At 32.1% G+C, this 26,015-nt stretch overlaps 1 protein-coding gene, 1 long non-coding RNA gene and 1 pseudogene across 4 annotated transcripts; 1 reads left to right on the top strand and 2 right to left on the bottom strand.

The window, feature by feature from the left end:
* Window positions 1-1,878: 1,878 nt before the first annotated feature.
* LOC100775193 (protein SET DOMAIN GROUP 41) lies at window positions 1,879-5,973 on the bottom strand. 3 transcript variants are annotated; one of them, XM_041010547.1, is made up of 6 exons: window positions 5,250-5,973; window positions 5,113-5,158; window positions 4,910-5,010; window positions 3,167-3,265; window positions 2,799-2,964; window positions 1,879-2,513 (listed from the first exon to the last, which is right to left on the bottom strand). In XM_041010547.1, the coding sequence occupies exons 1-6, from the start codon at window positions 5,907-5,909 to the stop codon at window positions 1,942-1,944; spliced, it is 1,644 nt and encodes a 547-aa protein (XP_040866481.1). In that variant the 5' UTR covers window positions 5,910-5,973; the 3' UTR covers window positions 1,879-1,941. The 3 variants fall into 3 exon arrangements, with proteins under 3 accessions (XP_040866481.1, XP_006599489.1, XP_006599490.1); XM_006599426.4 differs by having other exon boundaries at window positions 1,879-2,964; window positions 5,250-5,970; XM_006599427.4 differs by lacking the exons at window positions 4,910-5,010; window positions 5,113-5,158 and having other exon boundaries at window positions 1,879-2,964; window positions 5,250-5,970.
* On the top strand, window positions 5,612-24,840 carry LOC121173734 (uncharacterized). Its single transcript, XR_005889063.1, has 2 exons — window positions 5,612-5,677; window positions 24,683-24,840. It is a non-coding gene; the product is annotated as an uncharacterized lncRNA (long non-coding RNA).
* Window positions 21,113-24,883, bottom strand: LOC100820111 (protein SET DOMAIN GROUP 41-like; annotated as a pseudogene).
* Between the last annotated feature and the right edge of the window lie 1,132 nt (window positions 24,884-26,015).

The raw sequence follows: 26,015 nt of genomic DNA, 5'->3' as shown, positions 1-26,015 counted from the left end.
TTAATTAAATTAGATTACATATTTATTTAATCAAATTCAATCAAAATTGACCCGTAATACACTCCAGTAACACTTGCCTTAAAAGCAACAAAAATGTAGTTTATGTATCTTCAAAACAATTATTGGACGAGACTGAGTTGGAACACTTGCTAAATTGTAAAGAGTTGATCATCCCTTGAAATTACACATTTTGAATCCATACATATTAATAAACAAGGTATTTTAAATTGTAGAGGGTACAAAGACAAACAAAGATTCAGCATCTAGTGCCTCCTGAAAATACAATTCAGTACCGAAAATAAAAAGATCCAGCATATTATGATAGAGTCCAGAAATAGCAGTAACAACTTGGACTCTTACTTCATGCACCCACAATATTTCACCCTGCACCCCTTTTTCCTTTTTATAATTTTCAAAATTGCATAATTACCCTTTTTCTCTTTCCCTTCACGGTAAACTCTAGACCAATGTCAACACCTCATCCAAATGATCCAAGCTCGCTGCCTGAATAAAACCACTCTCTCAAAGGCAATCCAATTCCAATATAAGCAACATGCATCCCTCTCAATTTTTTTTAAATTATATTATTAATATGTAGTATCCATTAACTTTATCGATAACTCATCTCTATTAAAAAATTTGATTGGTCATCTTCAATAGAGTTTTCTCCTCACAATCACGTTTTTTCATCCATAAAACTCGAATTGGAGAATTTACTTAAGAGAACCAAGTTCAATAACACTTAAACTAACAACTTGACCCCACATAGCTACTCCAGGGTGGATCATATTTTGAATGCATCATATAATAAATAGTCCATATTAAGTCCAGGTTCATACTTTATACTTCACAAGTGCATTATATTTTTTTTAGATGAAGTGCATCATATTTTGTTACTCATTATCACCCATCAAATGGTAGTTTAAGATTACATTACTGAACTTGTTAGATATATTCTGATGTTTGTTGCTCTCGTAGATTCTCTCAAACAGAAAAGATTAATTTGCCTACTTCATATTTTGTATTGCTTCAGATAGTTGAGTCCACCTTTTCCAACATTCCAAGCCTCCATATATCATCGTAAACATGGGCTTCAGGAGATTAAGATGTAGTGGACAAATTTATTAGTAGGACAATTACTTGTATAGATATGAATATTAATACTACAAATTGTAAATAGGAGGAGACACTCATCAAGCACAACCAATAGAGATCAAACAAATAATTTTCTCGTTCATTATTCTTTTTTTACTGTCTTTAACTACTTATACATTGATTTACATGTAGTTCTTTATTTTAGTCCAACTTCTTTACAAGTTTAGTCGAATTGTAGGTTTCAATGCTTTCTTTAGTAGTGTTGGAACCCACGGTTAAAAACAATGTCTCTTTCTTTAGTGTAATCATTTTGATTAAGAAAATATTTGTACTTTGCAAACTATTTCTTGCAGCTAAGTTAGCTGAACTTTTTGGTTAACATTAAATCGACACAATCAACTTTCTGATATTCTCCCATTATTTGCTTATTACAATAGAAATGAAAGAAGTATTGATGTTGTAATTTGTAAATCACTAAATGATGTTTTGTTTTAAGTGTATCTCTCAGGTTATATATATATATATATATATATATATTGACGAAAACATCCAAATTGCCAACTTAATATGATTATTTGTTTTAAATTCTATTAAAGCAAAATAGAACGATTCATGGAAAAAATCCAAAATGCCTTATCAACAAATTGTCAGTATCATGTCAATCATCTAATCTAATGTTCCTTATACACTTCATTTTACTACCTATGATGCTGTAACTGAGTCGTACGTCTATCTCTTCAGCATTTATCATCACAAGGTATCAAGCTAAAAGAATAAAAAAAATTCAACATTCATGTTTATATATCGGATCTTTCACAAGGTGTCATACATGATCTTTCAAGACCCTTAATGAGAATATAATACAAAATTCTTTTCATGTTCTAGAACATTTTGAACATGACAAACCAAATGTGAATGGGGGCCATAACAAATGCTAGCCAATAATCCTCCATATGCTAAGCAGTGTACGCCAAGCTGAAAAATGCATGCTACTGCATGATCTGCTAAGGTTTGTTCATGACACATAGAGACGCTATTTTCAGATTCATTGGTGTAACACATGTTAGTTTTGTTAACGCAAACCTCAACATCCACTGTACTTGAACTTTTGGTAGACATTAGCCAGCTGGAAATGATAGGATCTTTGCATGATTGCAAAAATTGGCAATCAGAGATAAGGAAACCCCAAACTTTCTGAGTAATATCTGAGACACAATGAAGAAATTCATTTGATACATTCTCAAAATCTGCACTTTTAATTTGACCATTTAACATACCAGCTCTAAACCTATCCATTAAGGAGCACTTTGTACATTTGAATTTCATGGCAGAAGCAAGGTTTGGAATAACAAGACCCAAATTAACACACATACTCCATCCAGAACTTTTGCTTAGAGATAACAAAGATTCACCAGCTCCTGTCCAAAAATTTGCAACAGATGCAATCAGTGAGGATTCAGAATTGAAGAGATGATGAGTTGCTCCTGCAAGTACCAAAGAATACGCAGCACTGATCCTGCTCATGTCAAAAGCTTTTAATTGGTTTATATCTGTTTCAGAGTCTACAGACAATAAATCACAAGCACAAACTTTATATGCAGAAGCCAGTGTTGTGTATGCTTTTATAGAGTGGTGATGTAGGGGATGCAGCATGAATATACAATCTGGTTTTACTTCAATGACTTCTAAGTGCTCTTTTAGACCTTGTGTGAGTATCTCCTCAAGCTTCTCACAACAAGACTCAGGATCACCAACAGAAAGATACTCCAATATAACATCATCAATGCACTCAGTCAATCTTCTATCAGCCATGTCTTTGAGGAACTTGGAACATGAACCAGATGATTCACAAGTGATAGCAGAAATTTCCTAAAACAAATTGACCATGATGTTAGACAGTCCAATGATAATATCAGTAAATTGTTCCACTTGTCCCATGTTTCACAAAAGGAACATTTATTAGAAAATTCCATATTATGACATGGCAAATAAATCCCTAATTTGGGTGACTTGCACAATGTTTGGGAAAGACTGACCTAACTATATTAGAATAGCAATTTCAAAGACTTACTTGCAACGCATGATCCACGTAGGAAGAGGGCAGAGCACTACATCGTTTGCAACAACAAACGAACCTATACTTTGACCATAGCTCTGACTGTCTCATTGCCTAGAAAAGATAAATACAAATTGAGATCAATAGAACAAGAAGTTCAATAACCGACTAATAAAGGAAGTGAAAGAACTCAATAAGGAGCCAAGAAAAAGAAGGAAAAAAACAAAAACCATGAGAAAAACTAAAAAAAAATCATAGAAAAAAGCAAAGTACAATTTTAACTAATTAATGAGGAATATATTTACAATTTTAACTAATTAAGTTTTGAGTGACTATTTCCCAAATTCCTCTACATTGTTATGTAATTCATATGTAATAAATAATATAACAATGAAAGCATCTATAATAGAAGTCAAATGATGGTTGATATATGCCAACCAGAGAGAATATTTAAAAGCAATTATTGGTTTTCAAGAAATATTCTTTCCAAGGTGATATTATACGATGGAAAATGATAAATACAAGATATGCAGTGGTTTCTCGGTACTAGGAATGAAAATATCATAAAATTTTATTCATGACAGCAAATGACACAAGCTATGGTGTGTTCGTGAACAAAAACAATGTAATTCATCCATAAAAGCAGAGATTGCACAACCAATTAATTAGTATAATACTAATTAGGAATCCCCTCCTTCAAACAAGGATGTATATTAACCTGAGTGTAACATAAAATCACCATTCTTCAGTGCTAGATAGTAGCATCATTATCTCTTAATATACTCTAAAATCTAAACGCATGACTCAAGTCACAATTGTGGCAAGCAACGAAGGTCAGGCTAACAAAAGTGATGTAGGACAAAGCAGTAAAACAAAACCACATCATTTTTTTTTACTCTCACTGCAACAAGCATTTGAATTGATGACATTGACATTTACACAGACAACATAATTAGGTGTTCCATTAATCCATCAAGATTTGAAGTTTCTATTGTGCGTGACAGACTGACAGTAGTGCCCAAATCCAACACAAAACTTCATCCTCTTTAAATTTGAGTGTTCAAACTCCATACTTCACAAGTGCATCATATATCGTTACATGCACCATCATAAAATGGTAGTTAAAGATTACATCACTTAACTAAAATAATAGGAATGCTCACCAAAGCTTTTAAATCAACAACACAAGGGCCAACTCGTATTAATAGTATATAATCTATATCAAAAACAATTATATTCGAAAATGGTTCAGCTCCCTATTTTGGGACTATGTTACCCCTTAACTAACAATAGAAATAAACTACATCACTATTACGTTTCAACTATACATATGAAAAAAACACCTCACCAATTGTATATAAAGTCCTATTTCAAAATAACTATACACTTTCGTTTCCAATTTAACCTCCATCTCTCATTTCCTACCAAGGGGCACGGAGTGCCTCTTTTCCCCCTAATAATAATAATAATTATTCTTCTTCTTTCTTTCTTTCGTACCCCATTGTCCAGAGGCTCTTCGCTATGCGAAAGTATGGGGGAGGGATGTTGTACGCAGCCTTACCCTTGCATATGCAAAGAGGCTAATAATAATAATTATAATTCAATATAAATATACCAACAGATTGTCACAGTAAAAAGCAATATTTTATACTATCATCTAATTATATAGACTCGGGTACAGGGTAAGATTGTTGACTTTGTAATAAACAGTGCATGAAAAATAAAGTAGTAATAATAATAATAATTTGAAGCATGTACCTTAGGCTGCAAGAGATCCGTATAGGCTACAGTGACCTCTTCTCCCTTATTGATTTTCTTGATACTCCTCACAACCAATCTTGGACCATAACCCAGGCCCCCTACATTCTCATGCACAAAAATGGCCCTAATTCGTAACTAGTTCTCTATTATTCAGAAACTAAGCATATAAAAACAAACATCGAATTAACAAAAATGAGCACCTTTTGCAAATTCACTACTGCTAATACTAACCCCGCTACTATTCATCTGCAAACACGATTCTCGTCTCAAGAATTAACAAAAAAAAATAAAAAGCAGAAAATCTCAAAAAGAAGTGGGAAAAGAAAGAGTACTTCACTTGTAGGTGTGGAGCAATTCCAAGTTTGGCTTCCCCGGAATGCGAAGAAGAAGAGAGGACAAAGCGGTAGCAGGCGTTGGGGGAACAACTGTGGTTGATCCAAGAGAAGATTTGGTCGAAAACCGCGATTCCGAGGGCGCGCCCTTCGTTATCGTGCACCTCCACGGCGTTCGTTAGCACCGCGCTGAGCGCAATCGTGGCTTCCTCCAAAACGGCGTCGTCGTTGGGGATGCCGCGCTGCTTCGCGATCGCTTCTGCCATGGCGCCGGCACCGACGCTGATTCTCTCCGAAACGTCGTCGTGGACAGAGAGGGAGGTGAGGATGTGGCGATTGGAGAGGAGGCCGGCGAGGCGGGAGGAGGAGGTGGGGCGGTGGGAGAGGAGGAGGCGGAGGGCGGTACAGAGGTGGGAGGAGTGAGCGGAGGGAGGTAGGTGGCGCTCGGCGGAGGAGTGGTGGAGAGGTGAAAGTGCGGCGGAGCATGGAGGGGAGCAATAGAAGAGTGAATTGGGATTGGGATTGGGATTGGGAATTGGAAGGGAAGAGAAGCAAGCAGAGCAGTGAGTGTGAAGATAGAAAGTGTGGAGACAAAAAGAGAGAGGAGTCAGTGTTGCTGTTATGTCTCTTCCTATTTCTATCTCTTCCTTGCTTCTCATCTCCATATCCCACCCAGCCTAGGAAATATGATGAAGATACTCTTGCTTAGAAATTGCCACTAAAATAATGTTCAAATCAACTCTTTTTTTACTATTGAATTAAGATTTTAAGAAATTTTAAAATATTTTTTTACTCTATAAATATTTAATTTCATCCTTTAAAGTATCACAAATGAAGAAGGGATCGACTGACACATGACCTGTGACCATAAAATTTAATGTTATTCAATTAAATTTTTTGAGAGCTTAAAAAAGTCATTTTATATTTAAAAATATAAAAATTTGGATTGATTCCTTTTTACTATGAATTTTATATAACTTTTTAATAGAAAATATATATTAAATAATCTCAAAAAAATCTTGAGACTTTCTGAATTTTGTTTTTTATTTTTCTTTCATTACTCATAATTCTTTTTCTTGAAGATAATATAGATATTCATATACAACACTTCATAATTTTTAATACCTTAATAATATTGAATAATTGCATGTTAATTGATCATTATCAGGCTATTTCTCTCTTTTTTTATTTCTTTGTAATAACTTTTCATTATTAAATACTAATACAATCATTTATGCGAACTCTATCTTTTTTATATGTAGTTGCTTATGGTATTTCTTGTGTTTATTCAACTTTTCATTATTGATACCAAGGTTATCAGACTTACAATTCTACATAGAATTGTGGAGGTTCCGTAAACTCGACTTCTAGAATCGAATCGTAGAATCAGAAAAATAAATTAATATTCTTTTATATAAAATCATAAATAAATTTTGTGAACAAACAAAACATAAGTTTTTTTATCCCAACCTATATTTCTAGTTTAAGCCACATGCTACCTTAACCATCTCAAAGAAAGCTAATTTCTAGTCGTATTTTGTTGTTTGTTCTTTCATCATACTTGCAAATATTTATATTTGACCCTTGTTGTTGGTCAAGATTCTTGATAGACAAGTTCTTTATAGGGATGTGAACAAGCAGATATTCTGACAAGTAGCTTGTTGAGATTTTGGTTCTGCTTTAGTAAAAGAGCTGAACTATCATGTATAAAGGTCATTCAAAATTGTCAAAGTAAAATAAAAATACAAGTGAGCTGAAACTAGAGATGTTATGCATCCTTCAAAATTGCCAAAGTAAAAGAGCTGAACTGCCCTACATTGTGGTGTGTTCCAGCTTGTATTGATTTTATTAAAAAATAAAAGTGAAGCATGTATGTTTCACTATATGTAGTGTGTGTACTAGTACTGGAACTATAACAACACCGGTGCAAACAAGCTGATTATGGTGGGCTGACTGTCATATCAATGCTTCTTAGTTGATGTTGGAATTTATGAGGATGGCAAAAGGAAATAATTTCAAGTTCCAAAGTAGCAGGAATACAAATCCATTTAATAACACCTATGATTAGAGAATTCACATATGTATTTGATTATGAACACAAATAATCACACAAAAATCATTAAAATCAAATGCATCTAAGCAGCAAAACAAAAAAGGGATAGAAGCAAATATAGACGTCAAGCATGAATCATGTTACAATCTCTTAATATATTACTGTAAATCTGTTCCTATTTTTAACCGACAAACAGACATAGATTGTTGTTGAATAGTCAACATACATCTTAAATAAATCTAGATTTGATAATCAAATTGATTCTGGCCGATAAACTAAACAGAGTGACAAAACCGTTCTTAACCAGGTAAATAGAGATTTCTAGTTAAGAAAAAATATTTTTTTTCTTTATTTGGACCTAAATTATTTGAAATCTAAGGTTTCATGAACTAACCATGGTTAGGGTTAACTGATTAGATGATTAGGTATTGAAGCTAGCTTGGCATGAGCCATGAGGTAATTATATGGTCAGGGTTAATTAACTACTCGAAGAAGAAGACGGGTGCTTTTGAAGATGGAAAAATGTAACAAGTATTTGAGGTGTTTGCCGAAGGGGATTTTTTTACCGGCCTTTTAGCACATCTACAACAAACTTAGTTCGCTGGGACCGAAGACAACCAAGTGTCATCTTTCGTAATGGATTTATGGCAAGGGAACAAATAGGTGTTCCTGATCATGTTTATTATGATCTGTGTAAATTTGTAAACAGTGGTGGTATGGCAAATCTGACAGAAAACCATTTGCCTTGTTACATTTTTTCATCTTCAAAAGAAGCTTTTTGGTTTTTGCCTCATATTCAACTACAATTGCCTTGCTGTCTTTTTCCTCCCATACAAATTTAGTTCTTATACCCACCCTTTTATATAGCTACTAGGGTAAACCTAATTTCACAGCTTCCTGAGTTGAGCACGATGGAAGCACACTATAAAAATACTAATATGGATATGCATTAGGTCACAACTCTACGCATATTGGAACCAAAGGAACCAGGGTTAGTGTGTCTTAGCTAGGTTAGTTAGTTAGTTTCTTATTACACTTTATCTACTTTTTCCTTTTATAGTTTTTTTTTTGCCTTAAGTCTTATATATATAGATAACCTTTTCAATTTTACCTTTCCTGGAGTTGATTGCTTCCCTTAATTCTTGCATGCTCATTATTATGTCTATTTCCAGACAATGACAGACATGAGAAGGGTCTTCCAAATATCAACTTTGATCAATTGTTTGCATAAGGAGTCTTTTGCTAGCTAGCTAGCTAGCTATGTATTTTTCGTTATTCGCCTATTAAGTTGCTCGTATTAGTCTTAAACTTGGATCTTTTTCTCTCCTTGTTAGTGTCAACATGCTGCAGCACTTCATATATCGTATGTGTGTGTGAGAATGACAGAATGGGAGTGGGGGAGAGATAGAATTGATATTTGCTACCCTAATGTTGAACACTCTCTCTGTTATATTTCATGTCATTTCCGCCCTGAAATCCAAGAAATTAAATTTCTCTGCATTTTCAATCGACTTCTAAGTTTGAATATGAAGACGTTTGATTTGGTGTTGTGCTTTATTCGTGCTTGATATTTTTTATGATGACGATGAACACATGATTTCTGGGTGTTTGATTTTCGATTTTCAATGGGTCGATCACCGTCGAGGATAACGCGACATCAATGATTGTTCAAGATACACAAGGAATTGTTGGTTTGTTTCAAGATACACGTTAAAGGGAAATCTGATTTTATTTCTGTATCAATGGATATTAATGCTAAGTGAATGTTAATATCAATGCTGGATTTTTTTTAAAATTAAATAAATATTAATTTAATAAATGTCTTTGTTGTTTAGGAGGATTTGTTGGGTGAGTGTGGGAGTGAAAAAAAAAATCATAATAAACTTGAAAGTGTGTGTATGCTCTGCATGGCGAGGATAAAATTCCTGAAATAAACAATCAGATATAATACAACAAGTAAAAATAAAAAGTACCATAGATATGGTGTAAAAGGCTCATAGTCTTCTTTTCAACAGTTTTAATATATATATTGACGATTAGTTTATGAAACAAATAAAAATGAAAAATATAAAAAAGTTAGAGTTTAAAAAATAAATAAAGAATTGCATAGATGCACTACAATTAAGGCTGTATTTGATATAGATAAAAAAATAGAGCAAATAAAAATAAAAAGAGAAACTAAAAATAGCTTGAAAAATAAAAATGTAAAATGATAAGTTGATATGTTTTACTTCCTTTCTTGATTATTTTTGTTGTACCAAAGATATAATGAGATCGCTGACCTTTTGGTACAGCTTACCGTACACACACACATATGACACATTCTTTGACTTTAGTGTACCCGTAAAAATTGATGGCACATTTTTTGACCAAGTGATTTATTTTTACTTGTATTATATCTAATTAAGTGATTTTAATAGTGTTTAAGTGATTTAGTTTCTTAATTTTAATTTTTTAATTAATTTGATTTTTATATATTTAATTTTCCAGTTTTATTTCATTTATTAAAAAGTGTATAATTTAAAAAGTATAGAAATAAAAATTGAATAATTAAAAATTCAAAACTAGCTACATCAACAGTCAACCCCTATTATTTTTCATAGTGAATATGACTGAAGGGAGACTCTGACAGTCACAGAAATTCCTTTCATGACTATATATATTAAAAAAAAAAGAGTAAGATGTGAGAATATCATATTTGGAGGTACATAAATTCATACACTAAAACTCTTTTTTTTTAATCATCACAATTATCTATCATGACTATATATTTTTTCCATTTTCTTTTTCTATTTCTGTTTTCATCCCACTTATACACCACAAACATAGAGGGTACGTAGAGCATTTTCCTATATGATATACCAAAACAATGAGTTCATACGAGGGAGTGGAGGGACAGACATTTTATTAAGTGCTTAAATATATTTTTTGTTTTTTAAATTTAATTTTTAATTTTATCTTTATAAAAAAAATCATTTTAGTTCTTATAAAACATATATATTTTTATTTTACAATCTTAAAATACTTTAAATAATTTTTTTTACTGTTTAAAATATTTTAAGAAAATAAAAAACAGAATAAATAAATTAGGTCGTGTACTCATGGCGTGCATAGCGTGGATGAGAGTAGACGACATAGCCAATAAATTCAACAAGTCACCTTCATATCATTCTACACAGGTGGCGGGTCCAACACGTCGAGGAACACATACTTTTAGTTTTGCTACGAAGTTGATGGTGCATGTGTATATCTCTCACTGATTCTACTCTATTCGAGTACTGTGAGGTAATGTGTGACTCTATATGATTTTTTTTTAATTTTAATCCTCCAATTTATTAATAAAAAAACTAACTAATTCAAAATTCAATTAAAAGATAAATAAATTTTATTTAAAATTATTTTTATCAAAAATTAAACTTAAATAATACTTGAAAAATTCAATTTTAACTTTAACCTGTTGCAACAAAGAAATGAATAAGGTTATTTCCAATTAATTCTCCATCAAAATTTTACCATAAATAAAAGGATATGTGAGAAAGAAAAAAAAAATATTTGTGACATGAGTTATCATCCTTTTTTCTGCCAAAAGACTTTGAACGACTTTTCACAAGGGTTTGGCGAATTTGATTGAAAAATATTCTTAAACAGAAAAAAAATTAGCTAGCTGTTCCATTAATCCATCAAGATTTGAAGCTTCTATTGCGCGTGACAGACTGACAGTAGTGCCCAAATCCAACACAAACCTTCATCCTCTTTAAATTTGAGTATGTTCAAACTCCAACTTCACAAGTGCATCATATTTCGTTACATGTAATATGAAAATAATTTACATGGCATGAAGTGTTTTTGGCACATAGGTTCAGGAGGCGTCATGTTGAATGTAGTCTATGCATTAAAAAAAATAAATATAGATGTAATTCCAACCTTGTTAAGTGCATTATCCCATTGTTGAACTTTCCAAAACATGCTACTTGTGGTTTGGACCCGGAAAACTCCCATTAATAGCAGAACTTTTTATAATTAAAAAAAGAAAAAACAACTTATATATTGTTAATATAAAATAATTTTATATAATTATTTAACTATAATTTATCATAATGATAATTTTATTAATTTTTATAATAATTATATACCATTAAAGTCATATAAAAATAATTTATAATTGAATAATCTTATAAAATTGTTTTATATTATGAGTATATGACTATTAAATTCATAAAAAATTACTCTTTTAAAATTTTCATAACAATGTTTTGAAATTTTCAAGACAAAATGTTACAAAATGAATTGCGAAAATGGCAAAAGTAAATAACTAAAAATTCATCCACGTAAGTCATATCATTATTCATAATTTTAAAGTATGTAATCAAAGTAATAGATTAGACATATTAAGTAAATCAAGTCATTTTGACAAAGTAGTTGCCAAAAGGCTGGACTAACTGCAATAAATTAATATCAAATTTCATTGTGGCCCTTTTTGTTACTTCTCTGTTTTCATATATGGTAATCGTGACAACAATTCTTAGGCTACTAATACTATATTCTATGAAGGAAAAAAAAAAAAAGAAGAAGCATAATTCCAGATCCCACGAAATGCTTATTATAATAACTTGTCAGCAAATACTAATATAACTCCAAAAAGTGGGGCTAAAAGAATAGAAAATCAATCAAGTTTCAAAAAGTGTAAAAAAAACAGCACCATTATCTGGTTCTTGATGAGTGCCGCCACAGACAGCATATCCCGCCACCTTGTATCTGTTGAACAAAATCCACAACTATATATTAGTTCATTCAACACACCAATAATAATAAAAGCAATTGAAATAAAAGATAAATAAAGTACTAGTTTTTCTCCAGAACAAAAAGATGGAAGGAAGGGTAGTTCATTTTTTCTTTGGAGGAGGGATGCTAGAAGTGTAGGAAAGAGAAGATTGGATTGAAGCTTTTTTTGTATGATTGTTCTTGGTTGGCTTAGGGCTAGCATCATCTTTTCTTATGTTGCTGTAACCAATACTTTTACCAATGTCGGAGGGATTGCTCATTAGGCTAGTGAAGTCTGAATAAGGATCATATCGTACCTCCACATCTCAATAAAAATGAATTGTAAAGGAGTGGAATGCTTTGATACCTTCTTTTTTCTTTTTTTAAGACAAATGCTGGAGTTGTAGAGAAGACAAATGAAAGATGCAGTAGTGGATCCACAGCTAGGTCTTGCGACTCGATTTCCACAGCGTGCGTGACTATACATTTTTTTAAAATATAATTTATCTAAAATTAAGTCCAAACAATAATTATATTTATCTTCCAAATTATTAATAAAACACTCAAATCAATTAAATTGAATAGACATAATATATTAAAAAATAAATAGTGTTGATATATATAGATAATTGACTATAATGGGTGATTAAAAATATTTTTTTTAATGAAACCATAGATTGGGTGCACATATATGTATAGGAAATTGGAATCAAGTACACTTCTTCACAGTAATTATCTGAGTCTACATTTTCCATGTTACATTAACGGTAAGTGTTAATAACACCTATAGTGAAAATATTATCTTTTTTATTCTCTTTCTATTTAAAGACGGGAGTTTTATCATAATTGTGGGGAAGAATGCTGGATATTAACGCACATGAGATCCATGTAAAGATTTTTGGATAATATATTTTGTTTCTAAAATTCATTTTATTGCATCTAGGGAAAATGGAGTTTATGCATATAGGATTTTTGGAGAATAGATAATTAATTGGTTGTAAGGGATTTTTGGGGTGGATTTTCACGTGAAATGAGTAGGGAGTTTTAGTTCTTCTGGTTTTTGCTATCTATGTAATTACTTTAAACAAATTTTATGATACGTGCAGTTAAGCTATAGCTAACTCTATCTTTGTTGGCGCACTTTGTCCATTTTGTCTTGGGCTGAATTAACCAATTTACATACGTCCAATTCTAAGTGATGATGTATATGTGGGAGGGAGATATATTTCCCTCGATTATCAAAGAGTTTGCACTTCTTTTATTTATTCTGGTAAAGCTAACATTTTAAAGCTAAGATATATAAAAAAAAGGGGTGTGAATCATATCACATAAGTAATATATAAATCTATTTCAAATTAAGATAAACGATCGTGAACAAAACATATTATTGAAGATATATAATTAATTACCAAGGCATAAGCACCAGCATCTGCAGCACCAAGTTCCCCAAGATGCTCAAGATGCTTGTGGTGCTTCTCCTCAGCCATGATGGTTGCAATTAAGGGATTAATTGAGGTAATTAGATAACTAAGATATCAAGGAAATGGGTTTGAGGTGTGATGGATGGGAGTGTTGGGAAGCTTAGGTTATCTATTTATAAATTGATGATCATGTTAACCTTGTGTGATTGGTTGGTTGGGTGCACCTTTCTTGGTAGGCCATAATATATCATTTTATGAAAGATTTAGAAATCTAAATTAATCTAGGTTCCCTAACTATCCATATATCTTCTAACTTTGGACTCCGGGGAGTTTGAGTTGCCCACCATTTTCCTTGTGGAGTTCTTCACTTTTTCTTGTTCAGAACTAGCAAGCAACCTGACATGAATAACACACAATGAAAATGCGTTTTCATTGTATATTTTACGCAACAGAAACTTTTTTTTTTTTTATTGTACATAGCCACCGTGAAAATGTGTTTCCATTATGCTAATGTTATGGGGTGTATCTCTATACATATCAAAAGTATGCTTTTGCTAATTAAAATACACCATAGAAATAAGTTTCTGATATATATTGAATTTTCATCTCTTTAATGGAAAGTCGTCTCTATATATATATATTGGGGCAGGTAGTTACTTACGTACCAGACCCCGGTTTCTAATGTTGAAGAAAATTGATCCCAACAATCTTATTCAAAGTGAGTTTTTACCATCTAAGTCTGAACAGAGTGAAACTCATGATAATTTTTATTGTCATGGCTACTTTCACCTTTTTCTCTCTGTACCTCCACTAATTAATGTAATAAATAATTTAAATAAAACAAAACAAATCTTAACCACACTATACAAGATCCATACGTTTATAATAATTTACATGTCTACACTCCCAATGCCTTCTGTACACATTTTTGTCATTTCCTCAGTAACCAAACATCTTGCTCGGTTAATTGTCACAAGGCACAAGTACACATGCTCTTTAAGTTCTTCCACTTGTTTCCTAAACCCATCACCACTTTTCTTAAGCTCCTTCACCATTTGCAAAGAGAATTTATCATCCTTCTTGTCCAAAAAGAATTGCACCATTGTCCTTTTATGTTCAATTTCATCATAAAGCCGAGCCACAACTCTAGTCATTGTATCAAAGTCTTTATTCAATATATAAGTTCCCTTGGCTGCTATATCAAGCTGATCACAAACATTACTAAGAAACCTTCTTCTTGAAAACCTCAAGTGTGGAAGCTCTCTCTTATTAAGACTCTTGCATGGAAAGTTGAGAATTGTTGGCCCCATGATTAGTGTGCTTAAAGTATGTGCTGCTGTAACATTGGCAGTGATAGCCACTAAGTCATACACTGCAACACAAATTTCTGATGCTTTCTTCAAATATGTCATTAGCTTAACTTTCCTTCCCAACTTCTTTCTCATTGATTTCAAACGATGCAACAACACTGATGAGTTCTCATCACTAATGAGCTTGAATAAGTCATGATTAATGTTAAGGTTTGAAAGTGGGTTTTTTGAGAAGATGAATGAGTTTAGCTCAAAACTGATTAGTTTGAATTTTTCTAGAGAATCATCATCATCCATGATACCTAGAGCTCTTTCAATGAATTGGTAATTACACTGGACTTGGTTGATGCTTTGGAGAAGATGGCTGCAAATGAAAGAAGCCTCAGCACTGATGTCAAAGTAACTGAGCATGAGATTCTTTAGTTCTGGTGTCTTTGAAATATGATCAATAACGGAATATATAGTTTCTTGGTCTGGTTCAAGGAGGATTTCTGAGAATTTATTGTGGTTGGAATAAATAGAAGGCTGGTTTGCAAGTAATTGAGCTTTGTCAAAGAAATCAACGTAGGATTTTGTCCTTAGAGCTTTGTGGTACTCCTCATGGAAGTTTACACTTTTTGGGGCATCTCTAGGTGGCTTCCAATCTGAAACGATAAATATATATTCATCAATCAAATTCAAATGTCAAATAGATAGTATCATAGAAGCTTATATATGAAAAATATGGTATAGGTAAGGGTTTGGAAGAGATTTTTTGAGCTTATAAAGGTAGGGTTTTTCTTTCAGGTGAATAAGGGGGGCTAAAATCCCTTATGAAGGTGGTTTAATTTATAACTTTTCTATAAAAAAATTTAAACTTATTTTAGTGTTATGTTTAAATAAACAACTTATTTAATAAGCTTTACATGAGGGCTTATACCATAAATTTGATGCTAAAATATATTGGAATAAGTTAAAAAGGAGTTTGTTTTAGTAAGTTATATCAAGAAGCTTATTGAAATAATTAACTCGACGAAAACATTGAAGAATCATAAAATCAAATAAGCTCTATATAATCTCTTCTAAATTTTCCCTATTTTTTCCCGGGCAATTCCTATATATACCCTATGTTTCACATATAAAAGCTTATCAAAATAAACTTTAAGCTTATAAGTTAAGCTTGTAAATAATTCTCGAACGATAAATTAAATATATTATAATTAATTAAGTTATTTTTTTGGATAATTAATTAAGTCATTTACTTAAATGTGTACTAATTGAGATCTAAATAAATAATGCAGTGCACAAGAAGTTAGCTCAAACAAAATAAATAATTAAGTTTTTTTTTGGATAGGCAAATTAATAAGTTACAAAAATTACAAAGCTCCTGAAGTCTAAGGCCTGAATGGTACGCAGAAAGAAACTCTCGAAGCTTGACAAATTAAGAAAATGTGCAGTTTTTACATTCATTAATTTAGGAATAGGGGGAGAAAAAACTATCAGTCGTTAAGAAACATGTGCCAAGCTTTTCTGTTTAACCTCTCAAACTGTGTTGTATTATTTAATTTTTAAAATTCACTCATCACGGTTTCAAAGAGCGTATTGATTAAGAAAACAAAATAATTTAATTTGATCCTAAAAACGTATATAGCTAATTTTCTTAGAGCAAGGAATTTACAGGTTGTCTAGAATTAATTAGACCATAACATTTTCCTTACGTAAACCAGGAAAAGAGTAAGAGTTACTCTTTTCAAAGCTTTTTCATATTGTTCTCCTTTGTATTGAATGAATAGAGACATAAATAAGTTAAGCTACACAAAGCATTTCCTGAATATAATGAAGCAAAAGATTGTTCTTGGAAAATGATAGCTTTATCCTGACATGTTGCAAGGAATAATAATTTTATTGTTCGGTGGATTGTCAAATGAAAAGCTGAAGCAATGAGAACATACCTTGGCAAGCCTTACGAGCTCTTAATTTTGATAGCATACTAGGTTGATCTTTCGAACTAACTTGATGTTGAAATTTAAGCCTGAAAAGGAAGCTATATATGATTATATGAACAATAAAACTCGTTTCTCAATCACTTAGCTAGGGCCTGTATGATATATTCTGTTGAAGTTGATGCAAGTTTGCTTTTATAAAGCCTCTCCAGGTTGTTACAATAATTCAAGTTTAAGGTTTCTTTCAGATATATATATAATCATTCTAATTAATCTCTTCTAGAGAGAGACGGATATAATGATTACTTTTCCAAGTTGTTTGCAAGCATTGATGCTGAAAAAACTGGTGATTCATTTTCTCCTGAGATTTTTTCTTATATTTAAATTTTATTTATTTTAATTTTTATGTATTGTCCTTATTCTGGTTACATAAATTTGCAAGCATACACCACTACCAACTTACAGGTGTATGCTTGATACATCTTAAAGAAGAAGCAGGTACGTAATATAAAATATTTGAGTTAACTTGCCCTAATATTTTCTAAATATGAAGCTAATAAAATCAATACAAATAGAATACCAGAATTACATTGGTATGAGTATAATTGTGGTCTAATTTTTTAAGTAAAATATTGAGTTATTGTAAATTAAAAAATATATATTTATTAAAAAAGAATATTACACTAAGTGATTAATCAATTTTTTTAATAGAGACTTAATTTTAACAGGATAGATATTTTGTGTAAAAATTATATGTTGTGTTGTCTTGTTGATTGTTATTGCATGGTCCATCTCTATCTATTGAATACCTTCCTAAATTAAATATCTGTACAGGTGTTTTTCTCTCGTATTAACGATCTGTTGTTAGTTGTCATAATTATTATCATACAATTATGTGTTGGCCCCATAACGTATACAAAGCTTCGAGAGAACAATGGAAAGTCCTAACTTGATAGCTCAGTCATCAGTGACCTATATAATCAGATCAGCTACTCTCAATCAATGATTTATTTCTTTTCAGCTTGAATTTCCTTAATTTGTCTCTTAAATCAATCAATTAATCATCTCACCATCGTTGTCTTTATTTCGGGCCTATACTATAGACCTACTAATCAAAGATTTTGTCACGCAATTGACATTTGAAAGAGACTGCAAAGATATTAATTAGTACAATTTATAGAAGGCATGAGAAGTGCTAACCATGTATTTTTTTTAATTAAATTTTTATTTATTAAATTTTATTAAAAATTATAAAACCGTTAATAAATAATTTATTAAATAGGATATGAAACTCATAAATTATGTAATTTTTGAATAATTTCAACTAACAGAAGAATGTATTTCTTTCACTTCTCTTTATACTTTGTATCTCTCTCCTTTTTTTTTCTCATTTTCCTAATTTCTTTGTTTTGTGTATAAATTGTTATAAGAATAATATTTTATGTATATAAAAAATATTTCTCTAGATCTATTTTATTTGACAGCTATTTATTTTGAAAGGGAAAAGAATTGTCGTAGTATTGATTGACAACTGCAGACAGGCTAAAGAAATTATATAACTAGAAGTGATTAACAAATTTTATATTACCTTAAAAAAAACAAATATTTGAAGTAAAAGGGTCAAGCAACAATTATAGTCAACTTATAACGCTAACATTGCCAAAATGGCAATATTGCTACTGGATATGCACCATTTCAGATAAAGCTTCAATTCAACAAAGAATGATAAGTTCTTGCTTTTACTATTGAAGGAGGAAAAACTTGTAACCGCCCACCAGGCTTATTTGTTTAATTTTTTTATTCAACATCGAAAATTTGGTTGGTTAAAAAAATTATTTTTTTTAGTCTTTAAAATTTTTTAAGTTTTCATTATTAGTTCATGAATTCTTTCAACAATTTTAGATTTTTATATTATATTTTGTCCTGATATCTAGTCTTTTTTTTCATTTTTAATCTCTTAAAAAGATTAAAAGTAAGGATGAAAAAAAATTAAAAGAACTAAAAATAGATATAAGAAGTTTAAGAACTAAAAATAAAAAATTTAAAAAGATTAAAGATTAAAAAGATAATTTACCTAAATATAGATCAAGCTTGAATGCAATGGATTATGGAAACCAAAGATATTATTCCTTCTCTTTTAATACTAAATAAATATTTACCAAAAAGCTTCATAAAGTGAGTACTATCTTCGGGGTTTCTTTTTATTTACCAAAACATTATGAAATATAAGAAATGGAGCAAAAGAAAATGAAGAAAGGATCCTAACCCAATATTGGTCCACGAATAAGCTATATCGCATGAAGTTGTATGCTTTCATGCGTTAAAGTTTTTCCCAGTGATCTCAGTCTTTCTAAAATATTTCTATTATAATTGATTAAAATTTATTAAAATAAATAAGAAAAACCATTAAAATTTTGTATTTTTTTTAATAATGTGTGGTTAATTAGCATTGCTCAAAATAGAAAGAAGCCTCGTACAAGCACAGTCAAGGTGGGTCCTCCACAAGGTGACAACCCACAAAATCAGTAAACGTCGAGAACCATGCATTGAAGCATCCCCTTATATGGAGGGTCCTATACACAAGATACTCAACCCAGTCACATGTGAAGATGATTCCTTAAAGAGACTTCTTGAGGGAGCAAAACACACACACCAAAAGAATAATTAGAGAAATAGAGAGAATAAAATCAATAAACTATATGCGTATGCGTGGAGAGTTAGATTATTGACAAAGGGTTTTAGACATGCATATACGATTCAATTCACATGCCTAATGTATTTCATCCACATCCACATCTCTTTTGTTGCCTCTCTTTTTGTAACCTCTTTTTCATGGATTAGGACGACAATATCTGTAATCAAACACCTAAAGTTCATCTTAAAAATTGATTTTATAGAATTAAATTAGACTTATAATTCATCATCCAAATGATCCAAGCTCACTGCATGAATAAAATCACTCTCTCAAAGGCAATCCAAGTCTAATATAAACAACATGCATCCCTTTCAATTTTTTTAATTATATTATTGATATGTAGTATTTATTGACTTTATCGATAACTCATTTATGCTAGAAAACCTAATTGGTCATTTTTAGTGGAATTTTTTTTTCACAATCACGTTTTTTTTCTTCATAAAATTCGAATTGAGAATTTACATAAAGAGAACTGAATCCAATAACACTTAACTAACTTGACCCCACATTCGAAGTGGATCATATTATGAGTGCATCATATAATAAATAATCCATATTAAGTCCAGATTCATACTTTATACTTCACAAGAGCATTATATTTTTTTAGAACAAGTGCATCATATTTTGTTACTCATTATCATCCATCAAATGGTAGTTTAAGATTACATTACTAAACTTGTTAGATGTATTCTGAAGATGTTTGTTGCTCTCGTAGATTCTCTCAAACAGAAAAGATTAATTTGCCTACTTAATATTTTGTATTGCTTCAGATACTTGAGTCCACCTTTTCCAACATTCCAAGCCTCCATATATCATCGTAAACATGGGCTTTCAGGAGATTAGGATGTAGTGGACAAATTTATTAGTAGGACAATTACTTGTATAGATATGAATATTAATACTACAAATTGTAAATAGGTGGAGACACTCATCAAACACAACCAATAGAGATCAAACAAATCATTTTCTCGTTCATTATTCTTTTTTTACTGTCTTTAACTACTTATACATTGATTTACATGTAGTTCTTTATTTTAGACCAACTTTTTTGCAAGTATAGTCGAATTGTAGGTTTCAATGCTTTCTTTAGTAGTGTTGGAACCCACGGTTAAAAACAAAGTCTCTTTCTTTAGTGTAATCATTTTGATCAAGAAAGAAAATATTTGTACTTTGCAAACTATTTCTTGCAGCGAAGTTAGCTGAACTTTTTGGTTAACATTAAATCGGCACAATCAACTTTCTGATATTCTCCCATTATTTGCTTATTACAATAGAAATGAAAGAAGTATTGATGTTGTGATTTTTAAATCACTAAATGATGTTTTATTTTAAGTGTATTTCTCAGGTTATATATATATATAGAGAGAGAGAGAGAGAGACGAAAACATCCAAATTGCCAACTTAATATGATTCTTTGCTTAAAACTCTATTAAAGCAAAATAGAACGATTCATGGAAAAAATCCAAAATGCCTTATCAACAAATTGTCAGTATCATGTCAATCATCTAATCTAATGTTCCTTATACACTTCATTTTACTACCTATGATGCTGTAACTGAGTTGTACATCTATCTCTTCAGCATTTATCATCCCATCAAGCTTCTGCTACCGATAACAAACCCCTCCCAAATAATTAAAAAAAAATCATCAACTTCATCTTCAAATTTTATCCATCACAAGGTATCAAGCTAAAAGAATATAAAAAAATTCAAAATTCATCTTTATATATCGCATCTTTCACAAGGTGTCATACATGATCTTTCAGATCCTTAATGAGAATATAATACAAAATTCTTTTCACGTTCTAGAACATTTTGAACATGACAAACCAAATGTGAATGGGGGCCATAACAAATGCTAGCCAGTAATCCTCCATATGCTAAGCAGTGTAGGCCAAGATGAAAAATGCATGCTACTGCATGATCTGCGTAGGTTTGTTCATGACCCAGAGAGACGCTATTTTCAGATTCGTGAGTGTAACGCATGTTAGTTTTGTTAACGCAAACCTCAACATTCACTGTACTTGAACTTTTGGTAGACATTAGCCAGCTGGAAATGATAGGATCTTTGCATGATTGCAAAAATTGGCAATCAGAGATAAGGAAACCCCAAACTTTCTGCGTAATATCTGAGACACAATGAAGAAATTCATTTGATACATTCTCAAAATCTGCACTTTTAATTTGACCATTTAACATACCAGCTCTAAACCTATCCATTAAGGAGCACTTTGTACATTTGAATTTCATGGCAGAAGCAATGTTTGGAATAATAAGACCCAAATTAACACACATACTCCATCCAGAACTTTTGCTTAGAGATAAAAAAGATTCACCAGCTCCTGTCCAAAAATTTGCAACAGATGCAATCAGTGAGGATTCAGAATTGAAGAGATGATGAGTTGCTCCTGCAAGTACCAAAGAATATGCAGCACTGATCTTGCTCATGTCAAAAGCTTTTAATTGGTTTATATATGTTTCAGAATCTACAGACAATAAATCACAAGCACAAACTTTATATGCAGAAGCCAGTGTTGTGTATGCTTTTATAGAGTGGTGATGTAGGGGATGCAGCATGAATATACAATCTGGTTTTACTTCAATGCCTTCTAAGTGCTCTTTTAGACCTTGTGTGAGATCTCCTCAAGCTTCTCACCACAAGACTCAGGATCACCAACAGAAAGATACTCCAATATCATCAATGCACTCAGTCAATCTTCTATCAGCCATGTCTTTGAGGAACTTGGAACATGAACCAGATGATTCACAAGTAATAGCAGAAATTTCCTAAAACAAATTGACCATGATGTTAGACTGTCCAATGATAATATCAGTAAGTTGTTCCACTTGTCCTATGTTTCACAAAAGGAACATTTATCAGAAAATTCCATATTATGACATGGCAAATAAATCCCTAATTTGGGTGACTTGCACAATGTTTGGGAAAGGCTGACCTAACTATATTAGAATAGCAATTTCAAAGACTTACTTGCAACGCATGATCCACGTAGGAAGAGGGCAGAGCACTACATCGTTTGCAACAACAAACGAACCTATACTTTGACCATAGCTCTGACTGTCTCATTGCCTAGAAAAGATAAATACAAAATGAGATCAATAGAACAAGAAGTTCAATAACCGACTAATAAAGGAAGTGAAAGAACTCAATAAGGAGCCAAGAAAAAGAAGGAAATAATAAAAAACCACGAGAAAAACTATAAAAAAAATCATAGAAAAAAGCAAAGTACAATTTTAACTAATTAATGAGGAATATATTTACAATTTTAACTAATTAAGTTTTGAGTGACTATTTCCCAAATTCCTCTAGATTGTTTTGTAATTCATATGTAATAAATAATATAACAATGAAAGCATCTATAATAGAAGTCAAATGATGGTTGATATATGCCAACCAGAGAGAATATTTAAAAGCAATTATTGGTTTTCAAGAAATATTCTTTCCAAGGTGATATGATACGATGGAAAATGATAAATACAACATATGCAGTGGTTTCTCGGTACTGGGAATGAAAATATCATAAAATTTTATTCAAGACAACAAATGACACAAGCTACGGTGTGTTCGTGAACAAAAACAATGTAATTCATCCATAAAAGCAGAGATTGCACAACCGATTAATTAGTATAATACTAATTAGGAATCCCCTCCTTCAAACAAGGATGTGTATTAACCTGAGTGTAACATAAAATCACCATTCTTCAGTGCTAGATAGTAGCATCATTATCTCTTAATATACTCTAAAATCTAAACGCATGATTCAAGTCACAATTGTGGCAAGCAACGAAGGTCAGGCTAACAAAAGTGATGTAGGACAAAGCAGTAAAACAAAACCACATCATTTTCTTTTACTCTCATTGCAACAAGCATTTGAATTGATGACATTGACATTTACACAGACAGAACATAATTAGGTGTTCCATTAATCCATCAAGATTTGAAGTTTCTATTGTGCGTGACAGACTGACAGTAGTGCCCAAATCCAACACAAAACTTCATCCTCTTTAAATTTGATTGTTCAAACTCCATACTTCACAAGTGCATCATATATCGTTACATGTCACCATCATCAAATGGTAGTTAAAGATTACATCACTTAACTAAAATAATAGGAATGCTCACCAAAGCTTTTAAATCAACAACACAAGGGCCAACTCGTATTAATAGTATATAATCTATAATCTATATCAAAAACAATTATATTCGAAAATGGTTCAGCTCCCTATTTTGGGACTATGTTACCCCTTAACTAACAATAGAAATAAACTACATCACTATTATGTTTCAACTATACATATGAAAAAAACAGCTCACCAACTGTATATAAAGTCCTATTTCAAAATAACTATACACTCTCGTTTCAAATTTAACTTCCATCTCTCATTTCCTATGAAGGGGCACGGAGTGCCTCTTTTCCCCCTAATAATAATAATAATAATAATAATAATAAAATTCAATATAAATATACCAACAGATTGTCACAGTAAAAAACAATATTTTATACTATCATCTAATTATATAGACTTGGGTACAGGGTAAAATTGTTGACTTTGTAATAAACAGTGCATGAAAAATAAAGTAATAATAATAATAATTTGAAGCATGTACCTTAGGCTGCAAGAGATCCGTATAGGCTACAGTGACCTCTTCTCCCTTGTTGATTTTCTTGATACTCCTCACAACCAATCTTGGACCATAACCCAGGCCCCCTACATTCTCATGCACAAAAATGGCCCTAATTCGTAACTAGTTCTCTATTATTCAGAAACTAAGCATATAAAAACAAACATCGAATTAACAAAAATGAGCACCTTTTGCAAATTCACTACTGCTAATACTAACCCTGCTACCATTCATCTGCAAAACACGATTCTCGTCTCAACAATTAACAAAAAAAGGCAGAAAATCTCAAAAAGAAGTGGGAGAAGAAAGAGTAATTCACTTGTAGGTGTGGAGCAATTCCAAGTTTGGCTTCCTCTGAATGCGAAGAAGAATAGAGGACAAAGCGGTAGCAGGCGTTGGGGGAACAACTGTGGTTGATCCAAGAGAAGATGTGGTCGAAAACCGCGATTCCGAGGGCGCGCCCTTCGTTATCGTGCACCTCCACAGCGTTCGTTAGCACCGCGCTGAGCGCAATCGTGGCTTCCTCCAAAACGGCGTCGCCGTTGGGGACGCCGCGCTGCTTCGCGATCGCTTCTGCCATGGCGCCGGCATCGACGCTGATTCTCTCGGAAACGTCGTCGTCGACAGAGAGGGAGGTAGGTGGCGCTCGGCGGAGGAGTGGTGGAGAGGTGAAAGTGCGGCGGAGCATGGAGGGGAGCAATAGAAGAGTGAATAGGGATTGGGATTGGGATTGGGAATTGGAAGGGAAGAGAAGCAAGCAGAGCAGTGAGTGTGAAGATAGAAAGTGTGGAGACAAAAAGAGAGAGGAGTCAGTGTTGCTGTTATGTCTCTTCCTATTTCTGTTTGGAGCATCACATTGTTGGTGCTTATTAAAAAAGAAAATGTTGGTGCGTGTGTCTATATTATAAAGTTACACAACTAAACAATCAATGCTCGTGATGTCGTGGTATAACGTACAGGAAAAAAAACGTTGTACATTACTAAATTGTGCGAAACTTTTGCCCAATTGTAGACAATGTGACAATGTTATATTCTTTAATCAAACAACAAATCATTCTTCAAATGTACTTGTTCGTATCAAAAGCACGCTAGACCATTTTATTACGATGAACTCAACTAAAAAGTAGAAAGATCTTTGCCTTTCTCACATAGTCACTGGCATAACTGAAAAGTTGCTTTAATTAGGGAAACAGAAAGATGCACATCAATAGAAAGAAAGCACATCGATCATCAAATGGGTCTTCTATCCACCATATGAACCCGATGTATTGAAGCACAACTGGCCATAAATTTCCTGATCATTAAATTAGCAATGACGTTAGAAATTGTTCAATAATTATAGCAACTAGAACACTGATCTGTGCTTTGCACAATCGGTGAAAAAGTAGCTTTTTATTTTTAATAAAAACAATTACAAAAAAAAGCATAATTCCAGATCCCTAGAAATGCTTATTATAATAACTTGTCAGCAAATACTAATATAACTCCAAAAACTGGGGCTAAAAGAATAGAAAATCAACCAAGTTTCAGAAAGTGAAAAAAAAAAAGCACCTTTATCTGGTTCTTGACGAGTGCCGCCACAGACAGCATATCCCGCCACCTAGTATCTGTTGAACAAAATCCACAACTATATATTAGTTCATTCAACACACCAATAATAATAAAAGCAATTGAAATAAAAGATAAATAAAGTACTAGTTTTTCTCCAGAAGAGAGAAGTTTGTGGGTGGAGGAAGGCCATGCCATTGTGGTGGTGCAAACAAATGAGCGCAGAGGAAGAAGATGGAAGGAAGGGTAGTTCACTTTTTCTTTGGAGGAGGGGAAGTGTAGGAAAGAGAATGGAGGACTGAATTCGAAGCTTTTTTTGTATGATTATTCTTGGGTGGCTTAGGCCTAGCATCATCTTTTCTGATGTTGATGTAACCAATACTTTTACCTACGTTGGAGGGATTGCTCATTAGGCTAGTG

The sequence above is a fragment of the Glycine max genome, chromosome 16, assembly GCF_000004515.6.
Source record: "Glycine max cultivar Williams 82 chromosome 16, Glycine_max_v4.0, whole genome shotgun sequence".
Lineage (NCBI taxonomy): Eukaryota > Viridiplantae > Streptophyta > Magnoliopsida > Fabales > Fabaceae > Glycine > Glycine max.
This window is presented reverse-complemented; position numbering and strand designations above follow the sequence as displayed.

Coding starts and splice junctions, on each gene's coding strand:
- LOC100775193 (XM_006599426.4), bottom strand. CDS start 5,909: ATGGAGATGAGAAGCAAGGAAGAGATAGAAATAGGAAGAGACATAACA. Junction 3,266..4,909: donor CGGATCTCTTGCAGCCTAAG/GTACATGCTTCA, acceptor TATCTTTTCTAG/GCAATGAGACAGTCAGAGCT. Junction 2,965..3,166: donor ACGTGGATCATGCGTTGCAA/GTAAGTCTTTGA, acceptor AATTTGTTTTAG/GAAATTTCTGCTATCACTTG.